This window comes from Cucumis sativus, chromosome 1, assembly GCF_000004075.3.
Source record: "Cucumis sativus cultivar 9930 chromosome 1, Cucumber_9930_V3, whole genome shotgun sequence".
NCBI lineage: Eukaryota > Viridiplantae > Streptophyta > Magnoliopsida > Cucurbitales > Cucurbitaceae > Cucumis > Cucumis sativus.
The window spans coordinates 28,360,604-28,381,468 of record NC_026655.2 but is presented as its reverse complement, the minus strand read 5'-3'; the positions used below and the strand labels follow the sequence as shown (position 1 = coordinate 28,381,468).

The following is a 20,865-nucleotide window of genomic DNA, read 5'->3' as shown; positions in this document are numbered from 1 at the left end:
GTTGGAGTGTAAATAGTTTGTCAATTTTTCTATTTTTAAAACAACTCTTTTTTTAATATCATAATATGCTAATTCAAATTGAAATAAACTAATAGTATTTTAATCTTGTATTCGGTTAGTGAAAAATTATAATTTTTTTATATCAAATTTTATATTATTAAAATTATTAGAAAATTATTAAATTATATTTGAGAAATAAAAAAATCATAAATTTTTTAAATTTTAATTTTTACTTGGTCGTTAAGTTTTCTCTAGCATTGTAATTTGGTCGTTAAGTTTTCTCTAGCATTGTAATTTTGAGTTTAAAAGATCATTCTAGGTCTTCGAACTAGTTAAATTGAAAAAAGAAAGAGAAATAAAGAGAGACTAGCATTATCCCCTAAAAAAAAGGATAGTTGCAAATTTAGCAATTAAGTTCAAAATAATTAAATATATAGCAACATTCTAAAATATTTACAAATATAACAAAATTTGTCCAATTTTATCAATGATATAAATCTATCACTGATAGACCATGTTGTAAAAGTTTTGGTCTATTACTGATAGACTATACGAACTCTATCAGCGGTATAAGTCTATTAGTGATAGTTTTGCTATATTTGCAATTTTTTTAAATGTTGTTATATGCTTAATTATTATTCCTAAAATGATCCTTAGTTGAAATTTCCTTTAAAAAAAAAGAGAGAAAATAGATCATTATTAAGAAATAACCTAATAATAACGATAATTTATAAAAAAAAACCATTAGAAAATGAGAAAATATATTTTAAAAAATATTATTATATTTAATCCAAGAGTCTAATTGGAATGAGTTCAGTTTTATTGAAACACTATTTATAAGAACTTAAAATAAAAACATAAAAAATGTGTTAAAATTTTCTATTTTAAAAAGGGTACTTGTAAATACAGTTTCTTTCGTTTCTTATAACTAAATTCTAAAGATATTTTCAAGGTTGATCGGTGACGATTGAAGGTTTGGTTGGCAGCATAGAAGAAGAATCCTACCATTTCACTTCTCGGTACGGAACCCGGCACTCGGCGGGCATACTCGGCGGAGGCCTGGTGGCGGAGGGAGAATGAGAGTTGGGTGTCCAAAAGTTGGTCGTTGAACTTTGTAACCCTTGAAACAATATTTATTAGGATTGAAAAGTAGTAAAAGCATGTAGGCTATTTTAAATCCTAATCCTAATCTCTAACTAAAACTAAACATTACCCCAAATATAAGGAGTAAACTACTTATAGCCCACTCCACTTTTAGCCCCAAACATACCCTTCGGCTTCTTCAAGTGTGAAACTTTCTCTCAATGAAATTTTGGTTCTCTCTACGTGTGAGACTCTCTCTCAACATGAATTTACTATATATCTTAATGAGACATTTCTCGAGAAACTTCACTCAACTTGTTAAAACCTAGGTTCTCTTTCAGTTTGAGAATTCATTCTCAAATAATGAATATTACTTCAAGACATTCTCAAATAATGAATATTACTTCAAGACAATCTCGAGAAACGCCTCATTAAGTTTGAAACACTAGTAGTTTTTGGCTAAGTTGATCAATCCTAACAAAAACCTACGGTTTGGGTTGGGTTAGGTTCAAATAAATAACATTTTTTGTTTAGATTGATTGATTTAAGAGTTCACCTAAAAGTAACTCATACCAGATTAAAATCAAACCAAACTTACTATTAACTTTAACAAAATGTGTTATTTTTACTCATGACTATAACAAAGGTTATGTATATTAAAGAAATTTTCCATCCAAATAACTTAGTTTCGGTAAAAGGCAACTTAATCCAATCCAATCCATCTAACTAACAAACACACTTATATGTAAATATGAAAAAGAGGATTAAGTGTTTCAACCCAACAAAAACAAAACAACACATCATTGTTGCCTCTTGTTTCTTTTGAACACTGAAATGATGGTTCTTTTCGTGCCTGTGATCTAGAGTTGTAAAGAACCAATCCTACCCGAAACAAAAAAAATAGAAAATTATTATCTTTTCAATCATTTTAATTAAAATCTATTGATCATCCTTTCAACAATGTCCAAAATATTCATTTCGATAAAATATCGAAACAATAATTTTATGACAATATCGAAAAAAAATATCATAATCATAATTCTATTAAAGTTTTGATAAAAGTATCGATAAAATGTCAATTATGATAGATACGTCTAGACAAAACATTAAAACATAAAATTAAAAAAATATTAAAACTATTAATTTTTTTTATTTTTAAATAAATAAACATCCCTATTGTATTTATATTATTTTCATTTTGATGTTTATCTTTTGTTGTTTATGATATTTCTTTTACATGGATATATGGATGTATGAATGAAAGTTTAATACTATGGTTGAGATTTTAAAACTTTTGAAGAAAAAGAAAATTGAAAATCTTATACAGAAGAGAAATGTGCTTATCCAACCCTAATCAAAATGATTAAACCCCTCTTCAAACTACTAGATTCAATAAAAAGAAAATGGACTTGAAGTTTATCATAATACATTTGTTTCTTAATATTGCTCAAGTTAGAACAAAATCTGAATTAGATAAACAATGAGTTGTTGACTTATCTGAGCACTAGAGCCAAGTGTAGTTTAGAACTTAATATTATTCATTCATATTGATTTTAGGCCAAGTCACATTTACTCATAACATTGATGGTTTTTATAATGATTGTGAATGAATAACTCTAAATTTTCTTTGAACAATATTGTAAGACCATATACATGTGTGGACACTTAGCTTGATGATTTTAAAGAATTAGTGATGGAAATAATATATATATATATGTAAACATATATGAAAAGAAACAAAAATTGAGGATCTAGAAAGAAAACATGGTAAGTAAAATTTGTAGGGGAGTAGGCTAGTTGTATGCCAACTAAGAGTTCTTCAATTCCCCATTTTCTACTTTTGTACATAAGATAGTGACATATCTCTTCATATCAAACATCAATTTAACCACTAATTTTTACCCTTCTTTTACTCTTCTAAAGCTACCCCTTCTGCCCCTCTTTTATGACCCCCTTTTCCTCTTTTTGGTTTTTATCTCCTTTTTAGTTTTTTTTACTCATAAAAGAATGTTTGACTCTTCAATTATCAATTCTTATAATCATTGGTTTGGGAGTCCATCCAATTTTTATTTTTTTCCATAATCCTACGTTTAATTTCTTCATTTTTTTTTATAATTTTAAACGTTGCATACACCTATATTATCCTTGATTGTTTTGTCGCATAAGTTTTTACTGTTTTATAAGTAAACCTTAATACTAAATTATTTGTGTTGGTCGCTAACTCGTTGTAGAATCTCAAATGTTCACTCGTCAAAGAAAGGAATGAAATAAAAACATGTTTAGAGAAAATCAATAACTTAGAAAAAAAATGGACTAACTAGAATTTAATAGGATTAGAGGTGTTAAAAGAAATTAAACTTAACACGTAACACATGTTATGTTAGAGTTAAAATAGAAAGTTAAACAAACAAACTATTTACACTCTATAAAAAATAACAAAATATTGAAACTATTTATCAAATAGAACAGTCTTTTTAAATTTATTTTGTTATATTTTGTAAATAGTTTTTATTTTTTTATACCATTCAAAATAAATTTTTCTAAAAATATTTAATAACTTTTGTTATTTTCGACAATTTTTCTCATTTTAAAATAGCTTTATTATAAAGTTGAATGTATACATAAATAAATATTAAAGTTTGAAATGAACAAAGAAAAGAGAAAATCATGTTTGGCACGTGAATAGAGATTAATTATGAGCAGTCTTTTCAAGTTCATGATTTTATTTTATTTAGATGTTACGAAATAATAATTTGAATAGAAAATAGATTGACTCATAGTCAAGAGTAGTACAAAGAAGTTAGACAAGAGTACACTTGAACTCCAATATCCAATACTATTTATTTTTTTTATTCCCATGCTCCTAAAATAAATTTGGTCAAATTATAAATTAATTATTTCTTAAATTTTGAAATATTTTATTTTTATTTCATTAAAGTAATTTTAAAATAATAAAATGGATCCTTTAGCTTTTCTACTTCTTTTTTGTTTTCAAATGGTACCAAATTCAAAGTTTTGAGGTTAAATAGAGGTAGAAATTAAATCTATAGGCTTTTCTTTTTCTTTTAAAAATTTCAAACTATTATAAAAGAGTTTGGAAATACTTTGATGAATATTTTATCTCAATATTCTTTGTGTGAATACTTTACCTCTAATTTTAAGCATAAAACTCCGTTCAATTATTAACTAAATTCTAAAATATGAAAAATAAAAACAATCATGTACAAAAAAAAAGAAGCTAAATTTAAACAATAGTACACGAGGACTCTTTTGGAAAAATTGTTTTGATCGTGTATCAAATCTAAACGTAGCAAACCTGAAAAAGAATTGTTTAGATTTGACTTTTTTTCAATATTCTTTATACACACGATCGTATAGATGTGACTATTTTTGTACATGATCGTTTAAATTTGGATAGGCAAATCTAAACGATCGTGTACAAAAATAGTGAAATCTAAATGCTTATGTATAAATAATATTGAAAAAAAATCGTTTAAATTTAACTAGCCAAAATTAAACTACGTGTACAATTTTTTTTATAAACAATCGTTTTAGGTTTGATTTCCCAAATTTAAATGATTCTATACAACAGTAGTCCAATCTAAACGATCATATACAAAAAAAATCTTGAAAAAGAATAGTTTAAATTTGAATCAAATCTAAACTATATTGTAGCAAAAAATAGTCAAATTTAAACGATCGCTTACTAAATATCTTATTCGCTTTTGATGTCAATTAATCAAGGACACTTTTAGCATTTTTTATTGTAGGTCTATGAACTTTTTTTAAAAAAGTTTATTTTATTCTATGTAAATATATTGGTAGTTTGTTATATTTTTTAAAAAACTCTTTATTGGAAGAGTTTAAATTTTAAAATCTACAAAATATTTTTGTTTAATTTTTTTTTTTAAAAAAAGAAAGCATAAGTTTAATAAAAGAAGCAGAAAAACAAAATTATTACCGAATAGAAAAGAAGGGTAAATAATTAAAGTGAAAATCATAATTATTTAAAAAAGATCAAAAAGTGGTTTTTTCTTTCTTGACATTCAAAAAAGGTAAACAAAAAGAATAAGCCATGTATTCATAAGTTAATAACCACTGGATAGAACCCTAAGCCCTACACCACTTTTTCTTAGATCAATCATCTCTCTATCTTTCCCCTGCCAAATAATAAATATAAAAAACTCACAATATTAAACACTACCAATTAACCAAGAAAAAAATATCCAATTAATTAAGCCTCCCAACAAAAATACCATCACATATTTTTGTTATATATCAGTTCTTAGTTGACAATAATCACTATCACCAAATATGTGTATGTTATGTTCTATTCTAATAGAGATTTCAGTAAGATGATCGAGAACTCGGCACCCACGGCATTGCATGATCCGGAGGCGATGGAGCATTGTATACGCAAACCGTCATTGGAGTCGCCGAGCTTGTTGTAGTCGCTGTGACGGGGGACTCATCGGTAGCGTTGATGGTGGGTTTTGCCATATCAACCCTGTCGTCCTCCCCCTCCGTTGTCTCGCTTGGCAGTCGATGGAACACTGGATTTATAAATGTCGCTGCAACCACCACCACCAGACTTGCTGCCGTGACTTTCCCGCCAACTATCCCTCCAAACACCTTGTCAAGAATAATATGAATGGAAAGTTTAAATTTACCCTAACTAATAACAATTTAAATTCCTAACTTTTAACCTTTTTATTTTTCAAAATTGTGCTTTGCTGAATATTTTGAACAATTTTCATCTTCCCTAAACAAAGATTTTATTTTTTGAAACACTTTCAAAACGTACATTACATGAACAAGAAACTCTTAGGTACTGAGTCATATGGTTTATATACTTATTTATTAAAAACTAAAAACTAAAACATAAATAGTGACAACTATCATGTCTAAGCTTTAAAATGTAATGCAATTATCTAAAAGAAAGTAGTTTCAAACTTTTGCTTTTTTTTTCAAATGTGTTTTACCTTTTCAGATTGAAAGGTAAGCAACAACAAAGTTTAAATGCTAAACTAAAAAAAAAAAATCTTGATCAAAAGGAACCATTCTTATAAATCTAATAGACACAATACATTGGAAGGTCTTATTCATCCATTTAATATGGTAAAATATATATATATATATTTTATAAATACATCAAAATCTATCATATTATTTGTAATCATTTAAGTTTATTTTTGTCAAGTGTTAAAATAATTTCTTTTTTGTTATTCATAATAACTTCTTTTAATATTAAATAATTACTTACTAAACTTTAAACAAAAGTGTTCAACTTGCTAGTATAACTAAACTCCAACATCATTCACTCACAAAATTATAGGTAAATTACATATTATTTGAGAGAAATTTAAATTTTAGTTCATATAGTTCTACAGTTGATAATATTGTTTAGAGTTAGAATAAAAAATCGAAACTATTTAAGACACTTTACCAAATTATGGGACTAAACTTTAGTTTTCTCTAAACTACAGGAACAATAAACCTAAAAAAAAGAGAGAGAGAATAATTAAAAATTCACCATAACGTATCGGATTTAATGGGGTTAAAGCTCACCTGACCTTGAGCACCAGCAAGACAAATTCCAAAAGAGGAAGAAGGAGAAGGAGAAGGAGAAGGAGAAAGAGAATGAGGTTTAGAGGAAAACGGCGTGGTATTAGCAAGAAAAGAGCCAGAGAGGGAAACAAGGCTGAAAGGTCCATGAAGTGATAAAGATGTCGAATGGGACATTGGATGTCGTAACGTAACATTTGAAACGGAGCCAGAGCCGCTAAGGACAGTGAGGCCGACGTGTCGTTTTCTTGCAAAATGAAGGAGAGTATCAACGACGTCGTTTCCAGCCGAGATCTCGATGACAACGGGCTTCATGCTTGATTCATTCTCTTTGGTTATCACTATTGGAGGCTTTGGTTTGTTCTTTGATCCAGGTGGCCTTCCACGTGGCTTTTTCATGGTTGAGGTGTCTACTGACGAGGCGGCACCGCCGGAGGTAGGGGTTCTGCTGGGTTTTGTCTGAGGTCTTGTTGGAGGGCTGTGGTCGTCGGAGGAGGAAGAGGAGGTGGGAGGTTGGTGGGAGAGGGAAATAGCTCCGCCGTAGTCCGCCATCGGAAACTCCCGTGGTCAAAGTTGAAGAGAGAAAATGAATGTTGGAAAATGGAAAAATTGGGAATTGGAGTTTTTGGGTTTTGAAAGACGGAAATTTCTTTAGATATAGGATGAAAGTTATTTTTTCTTTTTTCTTTTTTTATTTTCTTTTGAGGGATGTGGGGCCAATTGGATTTGGGAGAACAAAGGAGTGGGCCCATGTTTAGTGTTTTATTTTGCACTTTTTACCTTTTAATTAGGGTTTGAAAATAAGGTAAGTTCAATGGTAAAAAACGCGTTTGACCCTTCTACTATCAAACAATCTATTACTTCACTGCATGTTTAGCACCGAGTTATCATAATTTTTAGGGTAAGATTAAGACTATTCTATTTTTTTTTCTTTATTTTTCATCCATCACTGTTCCTTACTCTCTCTTTCACCATTTTTCACTTCAACTGTCCTATGTCACTATTTCTGTTAACTTTTTCAAACATAAATTATAATAATCTAAACCTCAAACAAAGACTATAATAATCATAAATTATAATAACTACTCCACGCCCCCTAAGGAAATTGTAAAAATATAACAAAATAGCAAAATATTTACATGATATTGAATTATTTTAAAATCGAAAAAAGCTCACATGCTCACAATAAAAAATATAAAAAATATACTATGATTAATTTACATTTAGCGTGTAATATATTTGGGAAATGATTGGTAAAATTTGACTATTATACTTTTTTTTCAATATTTTTTTGTACACAATTGGTAGATTAGGTAGTCAAATCTAAACGATTTTTTTCATATATTTTTTTTGTATACGGTCATTTACATATAGTTCGGTAATCAAATTTCAATAATTTTTTTCAAGATTTTTTTGGTAAGATCGTTTATGTTTGGAAAACGATCATTTACATTTGGTACTTGATCGTTTAGATTTGATTTATATTTGAAATACGATCGTTTAAATTTGACTACCCAAATCTAAATTTCAACGGCTTTTTTAAGATTCTTTGTACACGATCGTTCGTTTAAATTTGACTGGTAGACGATCGTTTAAATTTGACGATCCAATATCTAATGATTTTTTTTCACGATCTTTTATATTTTGGAACAACCAAATAACCGTTTGAAAAAAAATAGATATTTTATATTTGGTACACGAACTTAAACCAAATAATAGTTTTGAAGAAAAAAACTACAGAAGAAGAGAAGAAGACGATGGAAAGACAACGAAAATGGAGGGCAAACCTAAAATATTTTTTTTAAAAATAGTCCGTTTCAAGAAGATTTTCATTTTGTTGCGGTGTTCATAAATATTTTGATAATTTATTATATTTATGAAAATTAACCAAACATATTTACACTTTATAACGGAATTTAATACATTTTTTTTCTTTTAGTATTTTTTATTTCTATAAAGGTAAATAAGTTTTTTTTATTAAAAAGACCAATATTTAATTTGTTTTTGTTAAAATTCTATTTTTTTATAAACATTCTATTTTATTATACTTACATCTGTTTTCCTCCTCAATGTTTTTAAACAAAAAAAACTTATTTTGATTATGTCAGTAGAATTCCATTAACTATAATGTTTACTTTTATATTTAAATAATTAGGTTCTAGATTAGTTATCATATTAGTTAAATTGATAAAATTTTAAAAAAATCTTATTAATTTATAAATTGATAAAACATCTCTGTCAACCCGAAAACATAATTAACACATTTAAATCATATAAACTCAAATTAAAAACTAATTTTATTTTATTTTTCTAGACTTAAACCTCTCACATCTCATCATTTACTTATTTTTTTTTCAAATTGAAATCTCCAAGTAAAAAAAGAACGATATTGAATAGAATAAAAAATAAAATAAAATTTGGTGTTAAAGGTTCATGGCAAAGCAAAATAAAATAAGTACACATCCGTATAAAATAACTTTACGAAATTATTAAAAGCTTAGTGATACTTTTGTGTATACAAAATGCAAATTGAGGGATATTTTTTTTTTTTTTTGTAATGCAAGTTGATTATGTTTCAAATTTGGTGTGTATATATATATATAGTTCGTATATGGTATCTATTTGGGTTTTGCAGTTTTAAAAGTTTGGATTCAGATTTTACGAAGGCAGTTTCAATTTGATTTTTAGGGTTTAGTCAAATATCATAAATGGTCTTCTTTTGTTACCATATTAATCTTTTTTTCTTTTTCGATGTGGTGATGTCTTTTTTATTTATTTTCTTGTACACTAGTTAACCGTATAAGAGTTTAGGAGAAAAAACCAAAATGGAATAATATAAGAGTTTTTCACCAGAATATAATTGGTAAGGTTTAACTAACCCATAAAACTAAACTTCGTTTTTCTTTTTCTTTTTCAAATAAAATAAAGAGGTTTGAACTACAAACTATTAACACATATTATTTGAGTTGAACTAGACCAATCCTACTACTCGTACTAATTGAAAAAATAAATAAAATTTGGAGAGATGCAGTCACAACTATGCTCAATCTAGATTTTCTACTCAAACAAATGAATAGATGAATTTCTCATATTAAAATGAACATATTTGTTATTAGATTCGATATCATTTCGTTAGCCGAGAAATTTTGGACCAATCACAAATTGTTACATCGTTTCTTAAATTAATGATGAAATTAGAAATAATCAAGTTTGGAACAATTGAAAGGTGACATGAGGACATAAATTAACAAGTTTTAGTGATTTTCAAGTGTTTTCATTTTGATTTTTGGATTGATCAATCAATTCTAGTTTTATATATTAACATTTAGGGTAACTCATATGTCCTAAAATTATATACTATATTAGAAGATTGATCTAAATTTCTCAAATTTTTCATAAATGTCATAAATTGACTAATATTTTACACAAATATAAGGTCCAAATGTCTAATTTACCCATATTTATTATTAATAATATATTAAAAAATAGAAAAAAAGAAAAAAAAAGAAAAAGAAAAGTGGACTATGATTAATATTTATATTTATTAGATATTATATGTAAATGTGGTAAGTGAGAAAGAGAAGAATGAGATGACATACCTTGAACAAGCATATGAAAAGTTAGCAAATGAACTTGCAAAATTGGAACAAAAGTGGGCTGACATAAAAAAAAAGTTGGATCAAGAAGAGCAAGTAGAAGAGGATGCATCTTCAAACACTTGGGCACTTTTCTAAACTACAATTTTAAAAATTATATTGTTAAAGCATAATTTAAATTAATATGTGGCTATCCTGCCAGTTACGGTCGTCAATCATGCATATAGTAACATTTCAAATTTAGGTTTTTGGATCGTTTGTAGAAGTACTACCTAGACACCTAGACACTTAAACACTTGGGCCTTTGGACGTTTTGATTGAAACCTATGACATTTTTAGGTCTTTGAATGCTTGAAACATACATGACATTTTTAAGTATATATGACATTTTCTAAGCTTTTTGGATGGTTTGTAGGTATTTTGTGATCACACTTAGGCATTTGAAACTTGTTTTATAGGTTGGGTTTGAGAGTCAAGACACTTTCTAGCACATTTTTAGTTAGACTTTAGTTTCAAAGACGCACTTGGGATTTATTCATTTTAATGTACCTTTTCCAGGTTTATGTAGTTTGAAGGAGCTGGAAATGACTACTTTTTTTAAGACGTTCTGAGTGAGTTAACTCTTTTTTGTGTATTTAATATTTTTTGGTTCATTTTGATATGCCAAAATAAAATTTAGTATAGCTCATGTACCTTGACACATTAAATAATTATGGTAATTTGTCATATTTTGACAAAGTATTAATGGTTAGAAATATTTTTATTTTTTAGTTTTTTGTTGCAATGTTTCATATTTTTCATTATATATTTGAAAATTAATTTAGAAGCATACAATACTAATAATAAATAAGAAAAAAAAATTGAAATAATTTTTTCTATGTGCATATATATATTTCTATCGACAAATTTAGCGTGGAAAATTTTTTTCTTTATGGCAACAAAAATCTTTTCGTTACCAGAAACAGTTTCTGCCCATGAAACAAATGTGGCTAGAAAGTCTATTTTTGCGGACGTGATGATGATCGTGGAAGAAAAGATCTTTCTGCCGACATTTTTCTGTGGCCAGAACAGTCTTTTCTGCCTACATTTTAATTGGTGTGGACAGTTTTGCCGACGCAACATCAACAACATGGACAAAGGAAAAGACGGCGAGGTTTCAGCCATGAAACATGCCTACACAAAAAAAAAAAAAAAAAAAAAAAACATCGACAGAAGCTCTGCCCACGTTTTAAGATTTGTCCACGTTTTTTTGTGTCGAAAAAGACAAAAATTATTGTAGTAGCATAAGTATGTCCTATTCACATGTCGATACATGAACGATTTAGGATCACATCACTTATAATACTTTACAAGACATTTTTTATAACAACTACAAAACATGTCGAATCCAATAGTGTCCTCAGAATAAAGGTACGCAACCCTTATTAGCATATTATAAACCATTTCCACTGTCTACTTGAACTTGATCCATCTTTAGGTTCTTACATCAAATTTAAGCACTCATAGTCATAGACATGGATCTTAGATTATTGGATTCAGGTCTTTCTAACAAGAAATAAATAAGTTATTTTCCATTTTCAATAATATGTAACAACTTTATTTTAAATAGAAATAAGTTTTATTGGTTACAAATCACAAGTTTTAGGATATAAAACCTAACCGACACGGATGTAGTCTTTTTCACCATGTCTCAAAATGTCTCATAAGAGACCACTAACCATTCAAAACATTTGGAACTTGCCATGTTGAACTAGTTTTTGGAACACATTAGTAGCTTTATTAGTAGTACTAATTTCATTACTTTAACCCTTTGGCCACTTCTTAAGAAGCGATATTTTTCCTCTATGTGCTGAGTGAAAGGATTTAATCTGTATGGAAACGTTTGATCGTTTTGCGTCAATTTTAATTCAAGAATTTCAAACAAATAATAGAAAAAAATTGAACATCAAACATACTTTTTACCTGTAACAACATAAATTTATATCTCCAGAACTATTCTTTAAATCTTTTTCGGGCCTTGATAGAAACAACACAAACAATTCTTGAACCAAACACTTTCAGTAGATCCTTTGTACTATTCATAGGGGTACCTCCTAGTAAGAAGCTAACAAATTATTTAGAGGGACTTTGATCCCTTACTGAGTATATTTTTATATTCACCATTTTCTATGTTTAATGTTTGAGGCAAAAGTAGAGAAAATGGAAAGTTGGTAGCTACAGAAAGGCTCGTGACATGCCATATGAGGACTCAGTTTTTTGCTTTCGCTTTTTGTTGCATGTTTTCGACATTTTGACTATTAGCATGATTTTGAACTTGATGGTTATTTATTTTTAGTTTCTTTAAAATTTAGATAGGGTCCGAAATAGGAAAATGTAAATTTGTTATTTATTAATTTAAGGGAAATTGCAATGGATAACTATTTTAGCAATAATAATTAAGGATATAACAACATTTAAAAAAAATTGCAAATATAGCAAAATTATCACTGATAGACTTGTATCGTTGATAGACTTCATATGGTATATCAGTGATGGACCAATATTTGCAACATGATCTATCAATGATAGACTTATATCATTGATAGAATTTGACAAATTTTGCTATATTTGTAAATTTTTTAAAATTGTGCTATATACTTAATTAATTTGAATTTAATTGCTAAATTTGCAACTATCCCTTAATTTAAAGTAGCACGTCAGCAATTGGTTTGAAAAGTTGGGTGTTTATGGTTAACTTGTCATATTAGTCCATTCAAGAAAGATTGAACGTAGGTACGATGCAGGATCTTCTCCCTACATTGGTCCAATATACATGCCCATTGCATAAACAACTTACATTGCACATGAGCTCAAAGGGTCGAGTCCAGTTTGGAGCAACCAAAATAGGGGTAAAAGTCAACACATTTTTCCAAGTTTCAAAACCTTGACGTAATATTCTTCATCAAATTAATACGATTGATTCGCCTTCGGAAAGTTGTCGAGAAAATCGTTGTCAAATTGTAGATAAAACCAACCGGACCAAGAAAGGTTGGACATTATTTGCTAGCATATGGAACTTTAATTTGGAACCACATCAATCTTTGCATAATCATCTTCTAACCCAACCTTGAAAACTTTGTGTCATAACACTATGGGTTCAATCATCATGAAATGATGTTTTTCCAATTGAAGACTAGGTTGGTTTCTTCACAACACTTTAAAACTGTCTCTAGATATGCCAACGAATCATCATATTAGCTTCCCAAAGACCAAGAAATAATCCATGAAAAATTCCATGGAATGTTCTTGGAAGTAAGAAGATAGGCATGATACACTTGACTAGAACATGCTTGGTGCATTGCATAACCCAAAGGGCTGCGTGGAAATGTGATGGCTATGTACAGGAAGGTGAGGTTGTGTTGTCTTGATATTCTAACGCAATCTTGATCTGGTCATCACAAAGTACCCATAGAAATAAATAGAACTTACTGCCATCCAATCTATCCTTTTCAAATTACTCCTATAAACCATACACAAAATATATTAATTATTTTTAACAAAAAAATTTAGTGAAACTTAATTTGCAAGATTCACAATAAGCCAATAAAAAATTGTCATAGGAATCCACTATATTTGAATATTTATGCAAGATTCAATCGTTATTAGTTAAGGTTCTTGTCCATTAACTTTCAAGTTTATCTCATTCCTTTTATCAAATTTTAGCACTTCACTTGATAACATTCATGACATATTGCCATAGCTTTGAACTATAAGATTTCATTACATGTATATTATTCATTAGAATTTTGCAAACAAAAATCTTTCAAAAATTACCTTTTCGTTAATTTTCATAAATATAACAAATCAGGAAATATTTACAACTCGTGTAACAAAATGAAAAGACCCAATGACTATTTTTTTCCCTAAATATTCAAGGTTTATCCTTCCTTTTCATGTCTTTCTTCTAATCTCCTTTGCAATTTTTTTTCTTCTCTTTATCATCTTTTTCTCTTCTTCTGCAATTCTTCTTTTTTCTTTTAAACTGTTATTTGGTTGTTATGTATCAAATATAAAAGATTTTTTTAAAATTTTTTTCAAACGGTTATTTGGATCGTGTGACAGGTAGAACACATAAAAAAGATCGTGAAAAAAAATCGTTGGACAAATCTAAATGATTGTATAAAAAAACCAAATTTGAAGGACCATGTACCAAAGAATATTTATAAAAAAATTGTTTAAAGATTTAGCTCCGATCGTGTATCAATTTTTTTTTAAAAATATAGTTTAGATTTGGCTGATCATCTAAACTACCAAAAAAGCCATTTAGATTTGGCGATTTTAAATTTAAACCATCAAAATAGTTACCAATTAATCACATGAGCATTTTTGGTATTTTTCAATTTTTTTCGTTTTTAAAATTGTTATATACCGTGTAAATATTTTGCTACTTTGTTATATTTTTTAGTAGATTCATTTCTTTAACCATAATAGACAAAAACGAATAGCATAGTTAAATATAGGATTTAACCCTCGAAATTATAAATTAGTCTCTCATTTGACTCCATAAGAAAGCTCATATAAAGTCTCAAGAAGTCTAAAATCTCATTCCATGCTTTTCTTTATAGTTAGTAAGCTAAAAATATTGATCAACTAAAATGTTAAAATTTCAATTGGCAAGGAATTTATCTACAAAACCATAAAAATAAATAACGTTTTTAAATAAGTTAACATGTTTATTATTATTTATATTGTATTCACATTTCTTGCATGTTATTTTTTTATTATTTCATAGGTTTTTTACGATATAAAAAATGTATCAATAAACCTACATGTCAATATTGAACCCTAAAATATAAAAGTATCGATAGAAATATCAACACGTTAGTGTATTTTAAATGATTAAAGAAACAAGAAATTCGAAAATTTCAAACTTCTGTCATCATCCCTTGTTCTCCAGTCAACCATTTTGAGTCATCCATCATTTTACATAATCCAAACACAAATGACATAAATTCAAACTTCTCAATCCTATATTCAATAAACACCAAATTGTTAAAATGAGTCAAAGAAAAAAAACATTTTAAATTTTAAGAGAGAAATTCAAACATACTCCATACGAAAGAACCCCAATTCTAAAAAAACACAAGTGGCTCATATGAAGTTCAAAGAATTGGTAGAGTCAAACAAGCCATGGGCCACTTGATGACACTAAGGTTGGTGGGAGGGGAAAAATAAAGCACCAATAAAGCAAAGAAACATAACTCACAAGGCAAAAACTACCCACAGTCAAGTTCACTTTTTTCATAAAGGCAATAAGAAAGGTGTGTTTAGAAATTTTCAATGTGAAAGTGGATGACGTAACTTAATTCTAAACAGTTAGTAGCTAATAACTACTTTGGATTCCTTTGTCTAATCTAACAATACAAACAATTAGACCCCTTTTCCCATTGCATTTCCAAACATGAAAGCACTTTGTGTTGACAAAACATGACCTCTTCCTGCCCCACAACTCCACTCCAATGTATAAATTTCAACATTCTTAATCATACATTTCCTTAACCCTTCTTTATCTTCCCTCTAATAAGAGATTGCTTCAATGTGTTGATAAAGTTCCTTTGGCTTCTAAATGAAACAAAAATCAGTTAACTTGACTGTATAGCGTGTTATGGAACCAACAAAATAAAAGAGAGAAAACGTAGGCAATAAAGATCTACCTACACACAAGATTTACATGGTTTGTTAAAAGTATGTTAGCTATGTTCATGAGAAAAGACAAATGTCATACAACATAGATTGGAAAGACGTCATAGTGTTAGAAGGTTTATATATGACACCTCTCTAGTCTCTAGACTCATAATCGTAAATAGAATAAAATACAATTACAGTTTCAAGTTTTAGGCATTCCAACATAGAGTATTGACCCTAGGCCCTTTCCTGGTGAGACCTCGTGCTTGGTCATTCAGAGCATTAGATAACGAATTTAAGACATTCCAACGGACTATTGATCAAAGAAAAACATGGTTATATATGAAAATAACAAAGTTGAGGGTCCCTTTGATAATGATTTCATAAAAAATAGAATTTGAACAATGACTTTATCACTTTAAGAGTGGGGTAAGAATTGAAAAGGATTTATAACAAGATCACATGAAGAAAAATAATAGTTAATAAGCTTATTACCATTAGCATTATGTATATCTACAAAAAAAAAGTGTATCACAAATGGTTAACATGCTCTACTTTAGAGTTTAGAGTAAGAGAGTTTTTAACTGCGGATCCTTGTGATCTGAATGGTTTTTGTGTTAAACCTATAATTGATCAATTTACAGTCATGTTTGAAAGAAAAGTTGTGGAATAAACATATAAATGGTTTCTACTCTTAAACAGTGGAATAATAAGAGTAACGAGTAGAAAGACTGTTGTTATTTAACATATAAGAAAACTCTGTGTTAGTACAGCTTGCTTGGATACAATCAAACTCTATACATTGCGCAAAAAAAAAAAAAACGAAACTCTAATCACAAGACAAAGAATGTCATGTTGCCATGACTGTGACAGATGATTTAGTATAGATATATTAGGAACTACTCTTTATGAAGAGTTGCAAGCTAGAGAAAACAAAAAATAGTATTAAAGATTAGTTATAAATACCATTTGATTATGAGGCCAGGGAAGTTTGTAAAGGTTCTGATAAGTTATGAGTTCCATACCCTGCTATAAGTGTCGAATTTCCATCACCTATATGATTATCAGAAAAATGCCCTGCTACCATAAAAAACCCGAGAACCGTCCTTTTTCTTTTGGTTGATTTCTGGTTTGGGATCATGGGTTTGAAGCACAACACCTCGGTGTTCATGCTCGGGCTTATCAAGATCCATCGGAAGTTTCATCTTTGCCAAAGACTCTGTAAACTGATGCATACTCTTCATATACATGTCAACAATTTGCTGCTGCATTGCAGACTGCTCAGCATCAACATTAATGTTTCCTAAAGGAGCTGAAAACAGTTGACCAAATTTAACAGACGGGATACTTCCTTCCTTTTTTATGCTAATCTTATCTTTATTGTTTGAAAATTTTGATTCCTTATCCTCTGCAGCCCGGCCACTCTTCCGTGAAGTTGGAGTATCTGGACAAGGACCAGAGACTTGATTTCTGGCTTCAATAGTAGTGACTGAAGCATTCACATAATTTGATGACTCACCTGAGAAACGGATCTTCTTTTCAGCAGAATCAACCGAGTTTCGATCATCACTCAAACTCGTTGTTGTGGAGCTTAAAAAGCTGGAGTTTTGAATGCTACTCTCATTTGGGGAAATTGATCCCGGTTGGTGTTCTTCAGTTGAATTAGCAGTCATTTCAAAGTCATAGGGTGGTTGGGGAGGCGACGCACCAAGACGGAGAAATGTGGCAATTCTAGGCCTTGTACAAGAATCATTTCCGGCCAAAGAAAAGTACTCGGACACCATTTGTTGATTCTCCATCACCACATTAACATCAGGGAACTCAATCCTAGAATACTCAGCTGAATCCAACATCACTTCTGATATTTTCCTGTCCAACAACACAACTTCCGAAGATATAGATGAACTAACCGGCAGATCTGATATCGAATTCAATTCATCAACAGGCAATGATTTATCTAAAGACAGACTCAACTGGACCGTTCCGGCCGGGGAATGGAAGAGATCTGTAGAAGAGAGGCTATAATTCTCTGTCACTTTCCCCTTACCAACAACTTGTGATAGTGGAACCAAAGCAAATCCCAAAAGCTGATCTTCCAAATAGTTTCTAGCCCTACTAAGCATCCAAATCTCACATTTGAGCACAGAATCAGGCTGTGTAACTTTCATCCTCAAATTTTCATTGAAATCAGGATTCTTCCCACCTCCATTAATGACTCTAGTGGACAAGGTCTGGTCTGGATTATAGGTGAGTGAAAATTTTGCATAAACATCCTGATTTTCATATATGCATATATTGTGAATGTTTCTAGCATGATGTACATAAATTTCAAGAAGCCCAGAAGAATCAGAATCATCCATGTTGCTGGAATTCACATCATACCCAAACACAGAAATCCCATCAAAGGAATCCATCAGAAAATCAAATTCGCCACCAAGAACAACACCCCTTAATCTCCTCCCTTCTAATCAACAAAACCATAGATCAATCACAAACGGACTCATCACAAGAAAAACCAATAAAAACTCAACATCCTGAAGAAAACAAACAGAACCCATTGGAAATCACACAAAAAATTCTCCAAAACTCGAGAAGATTCACAAAAACAGAGATAAAGAGGGACTTACATGAGGAGGAGGTGGTTTGAGTGGAATGAAAGGGGAGAAAATAGAGAGAAAAATGAAAAGGAAAGATGATGATGATGATGATTGGGGGGGTTGTTGGTGGGAACAAGTTATGAAGAATTTTAGTGAAAGGAAGAAGGAAGAGGGTGGGTGAGCGATAGGGATTTTTGAAGGGACTTTTGGGTTTGGGTTTGGCTTTTGAGGGTTTTGGGGTTTACTTTTGCTTGACATTGCAGCTTCCACTTCCGGCGATAATTGGTTCCACTGAGGGAATTGGAGGCCCCCACTCGGTCCCAACTCCACTCTCTCACAATCTTTCTCAACCATCGCCATTGCGCCGGTGAATCAAAATCCCATAACCTAACGAAATATGACCACCGACTCCATTCTTGCATTTCTTATAGTCAATCTTTGATGATCATGCCTTCTAAAGTGTCTCTTTGTTCGGAGGGCTCACTATAATTTATATGCTAACCCATTCTATAAAGTATGCCTCACTTTAAACATAACTATGTCTATCGTAGTTTTAACACAACCCTCGTCATTCTAGTCATAATAAAATTAATCACATTTTTTGTATTTTTTCATTGTGGGTTATATTCTTGGACAATATTCGCATTAAAGATACAAACAGTCATTTCTTACCATATACATTATAAAATGTGTATAGTATTTGTTGTGTTTTCCCCTCTTTTTACTCACAATTTGATGTTAATTTTTTTTTATTAAGATAGATCCATAATAATTGTCACATTTTTATCTTTTCAAGAAAATAATAAAAGAAATTGGAAATAAACCCATAACTCAACTATAGTAAAGCTTGTACTAGGAACTCAAAAGTTAATGATTTAATTTCTTCCCTCCACTTATTGTTAAAATATATGTGCTAAAAAGTTGTTTTTATAAATCATTTATATTTTTTCTAAATGAAAGTTATGAGCTATGTGTGTTGTGATATATTGTTAAGTATAAATCAAATATTAATATATTGGTAACATAGTCAAAATATTGTAACTATATATCATATATACCATGGTTTATTTTTAGTTTAATAATATTTTTTATTTTTTTTGTTGGTCAATTTAACTAGAAGACTTAGGACTTATTTGGATTGATTTAAGAAAAAATATTTTTTTTAAAAAATAAAACTCATTTTTATTTATACTCTTTTGATAAAAGTTGTGTAAAATATATTGCATGTGTATCAAAGAAAACAACCATAACTATGGTTAAATGTACTTCTACTTGACTCTTGCTTTTGTATGATTATTTTGAAACCTATTAGACTCTTTTAACGTTGCTTAATGGAACTTTTGTAAACCTCACCTAATTACATATCTTGTTGTATTTTGTGAATGGTTTGTAATATTTCTAATTATACCATTCATGTTAATGTAATTGTGATCAAAATTGTTGTTATTGAATGTTAAAAATTTTCGTTTTTAACATTATTGTCATGAAAATCAACCGTTTCAAGAAATTGAAATATTAGAGTTACAAAATATGAAAAAAAATCGTTTAGAAATTTGATACATATTTCTTTTCCATAATTACTTAATTTTTCCTACGACATGAGAGCATCATTCTTACTTGTCTTAAAGCTTTATTAAAGTGAAGGTCATCCCCAACATCATTCTTAATTGTCTTGAAGGCTTATGAGAGTGAAATCCGTTCCCACAAACCAACATATAATTGCTCCGGTCTAAGCAAATTAACTTTGGAGTTCATATGATTGAGTCACCGAAAAGAAATGTGCAACTTATTGGTATAAGTATTAATTTTTTAATTATTTTAAGTCTTTTTTAACCTTACTTTCATGTCTTTTGGATCCCTCTCACTTAACTGTAGTATCAGTTCATTCATGTCCTCCTCCTGAACTCGAGGCATCACATAATCTATCTATGTCTATCAATATATCACTGATAGAAAATAAAATTTTACTATATTTATAAGTATTTTCAATCATTTATTATTTAAAACAAATTTTTTTCTTTTGAAAAATATGTAAATAATTGAAGTCCAAAATTGTTCTTTCCTTTCAACGAGTAAAGAGAATTGTATATACCTTCTAAATCTAGAATTGAAGAATACAACCTCTCTTTGCCAATAGAAGAAAGAGAATTTATTTGATTCTTTTCTACATTTGTTTCAATTTATATTTAGAATCTTTACTTTTCTTTTCTTTTTTCTTTTTTCTTCTTATATTTAAAAGATAAAACAATTGAGAATTAGAACATGATAGAATAATTTTAAGAATGTAGAACTTCTGAATAAAACAAAATTTCACAAATAATAATAATAATATTGTTGTTGTTATAATGATGATTGGTCCA

General features: G+C 29.3%; 2 protein-coding genes across 5 annotated transcripts; both read right to left on the bottom strand.

Moving 5' to 3' along the window:
• Window positions 1–5,139: 5,139 nt before the first annotated feature.
• LOC101217818 (AT-hook motif nuclear-localized protein 17) lies at window positions 5,140–7,293 on the bottom strand. The gene is made up of 2 exons (XM_004139082.3): window positions 6,652–7,293; window positions 5,140–5,715 (listed from the first exon to the last, which is right to left on the bottom strand). The coding sequence occupies exons 1-2, from the start codon at window positions 7,198–7,200 to the stop codon at window positions 5,431–5,433; spliced, it is 834 nt and encodes a 277-aa protein (XP_004139130.1). The 5' UTR covers window positions 7,201–7,293; the 3' UTR covers window positions 5,140–5,430.
• Window positions 7,294–16,615: 9,322 nt separating this feature from the next.
• LOC101217581 lies at window positions 16,616–18,970 on the bottom strand. 4 transcript variants are annotated; one of them, XM_031880189.1, is made up of 3 exons: window positions 18,536–18,970; window positions 17,428–18,442; window positions 16,616–17,352 (listed from the first exon to the last, which is right to left on the bottom strand). In XM_031880189.1, exons 2-3 carry the CDS (start codon window positions 18,320–18,322, stop codon window positions 16,973–16,975), a joined length of 1,275 nt encoding a protein of 424 aa, XP_031736049.1. In that variant the 5' UTR covers window positions 18,323–18,442; window positions 18,536–18,970; the 3' UTR covers window positions 16,616–16,972. The 4 variants fall into 4 exon arrangements, with proteins under 4 accessions (XP_031736049.1, XP_011660165.1, XP_031736047.1 ...); XM_011661863.2 differs by having other exon boundaries at window positions 16,616–18,442; window positions 18,536–18,969; XM_031880187.1 differs by having other exon boundaries at window positions 16,616–18,372; window positions 18,536–18,969.
• Between the last annotated feature and the right edge of the window lie 1,895 nt (window positions 18,971–20,865).

Bases quoted from the DNA above. Each gene is read 5' to 3' on its own strand.
- LOC101217581 (XM_011661863.2), bottom strand. From the start codon at position 18,322: ATGGATTCCTTTGATGGGATTTCTGTGTTTGGGTATGATGTGAATTCC.
- LOC101217818 (XM_004139082.3), bottom strand. From the start codon at position 7,200: ATGGCGGACTACGGCGGAGCTATTTCCCTCTCCCACCAACCTCCCACC. The intron at 5,716-6,651 runs GTGAGCTTTAAC...ATTCTTGACAAG, and splicing joins TTGCTGGTGCTCAAGGTCAG to GTGTTTGGAGGGATAGTTGG.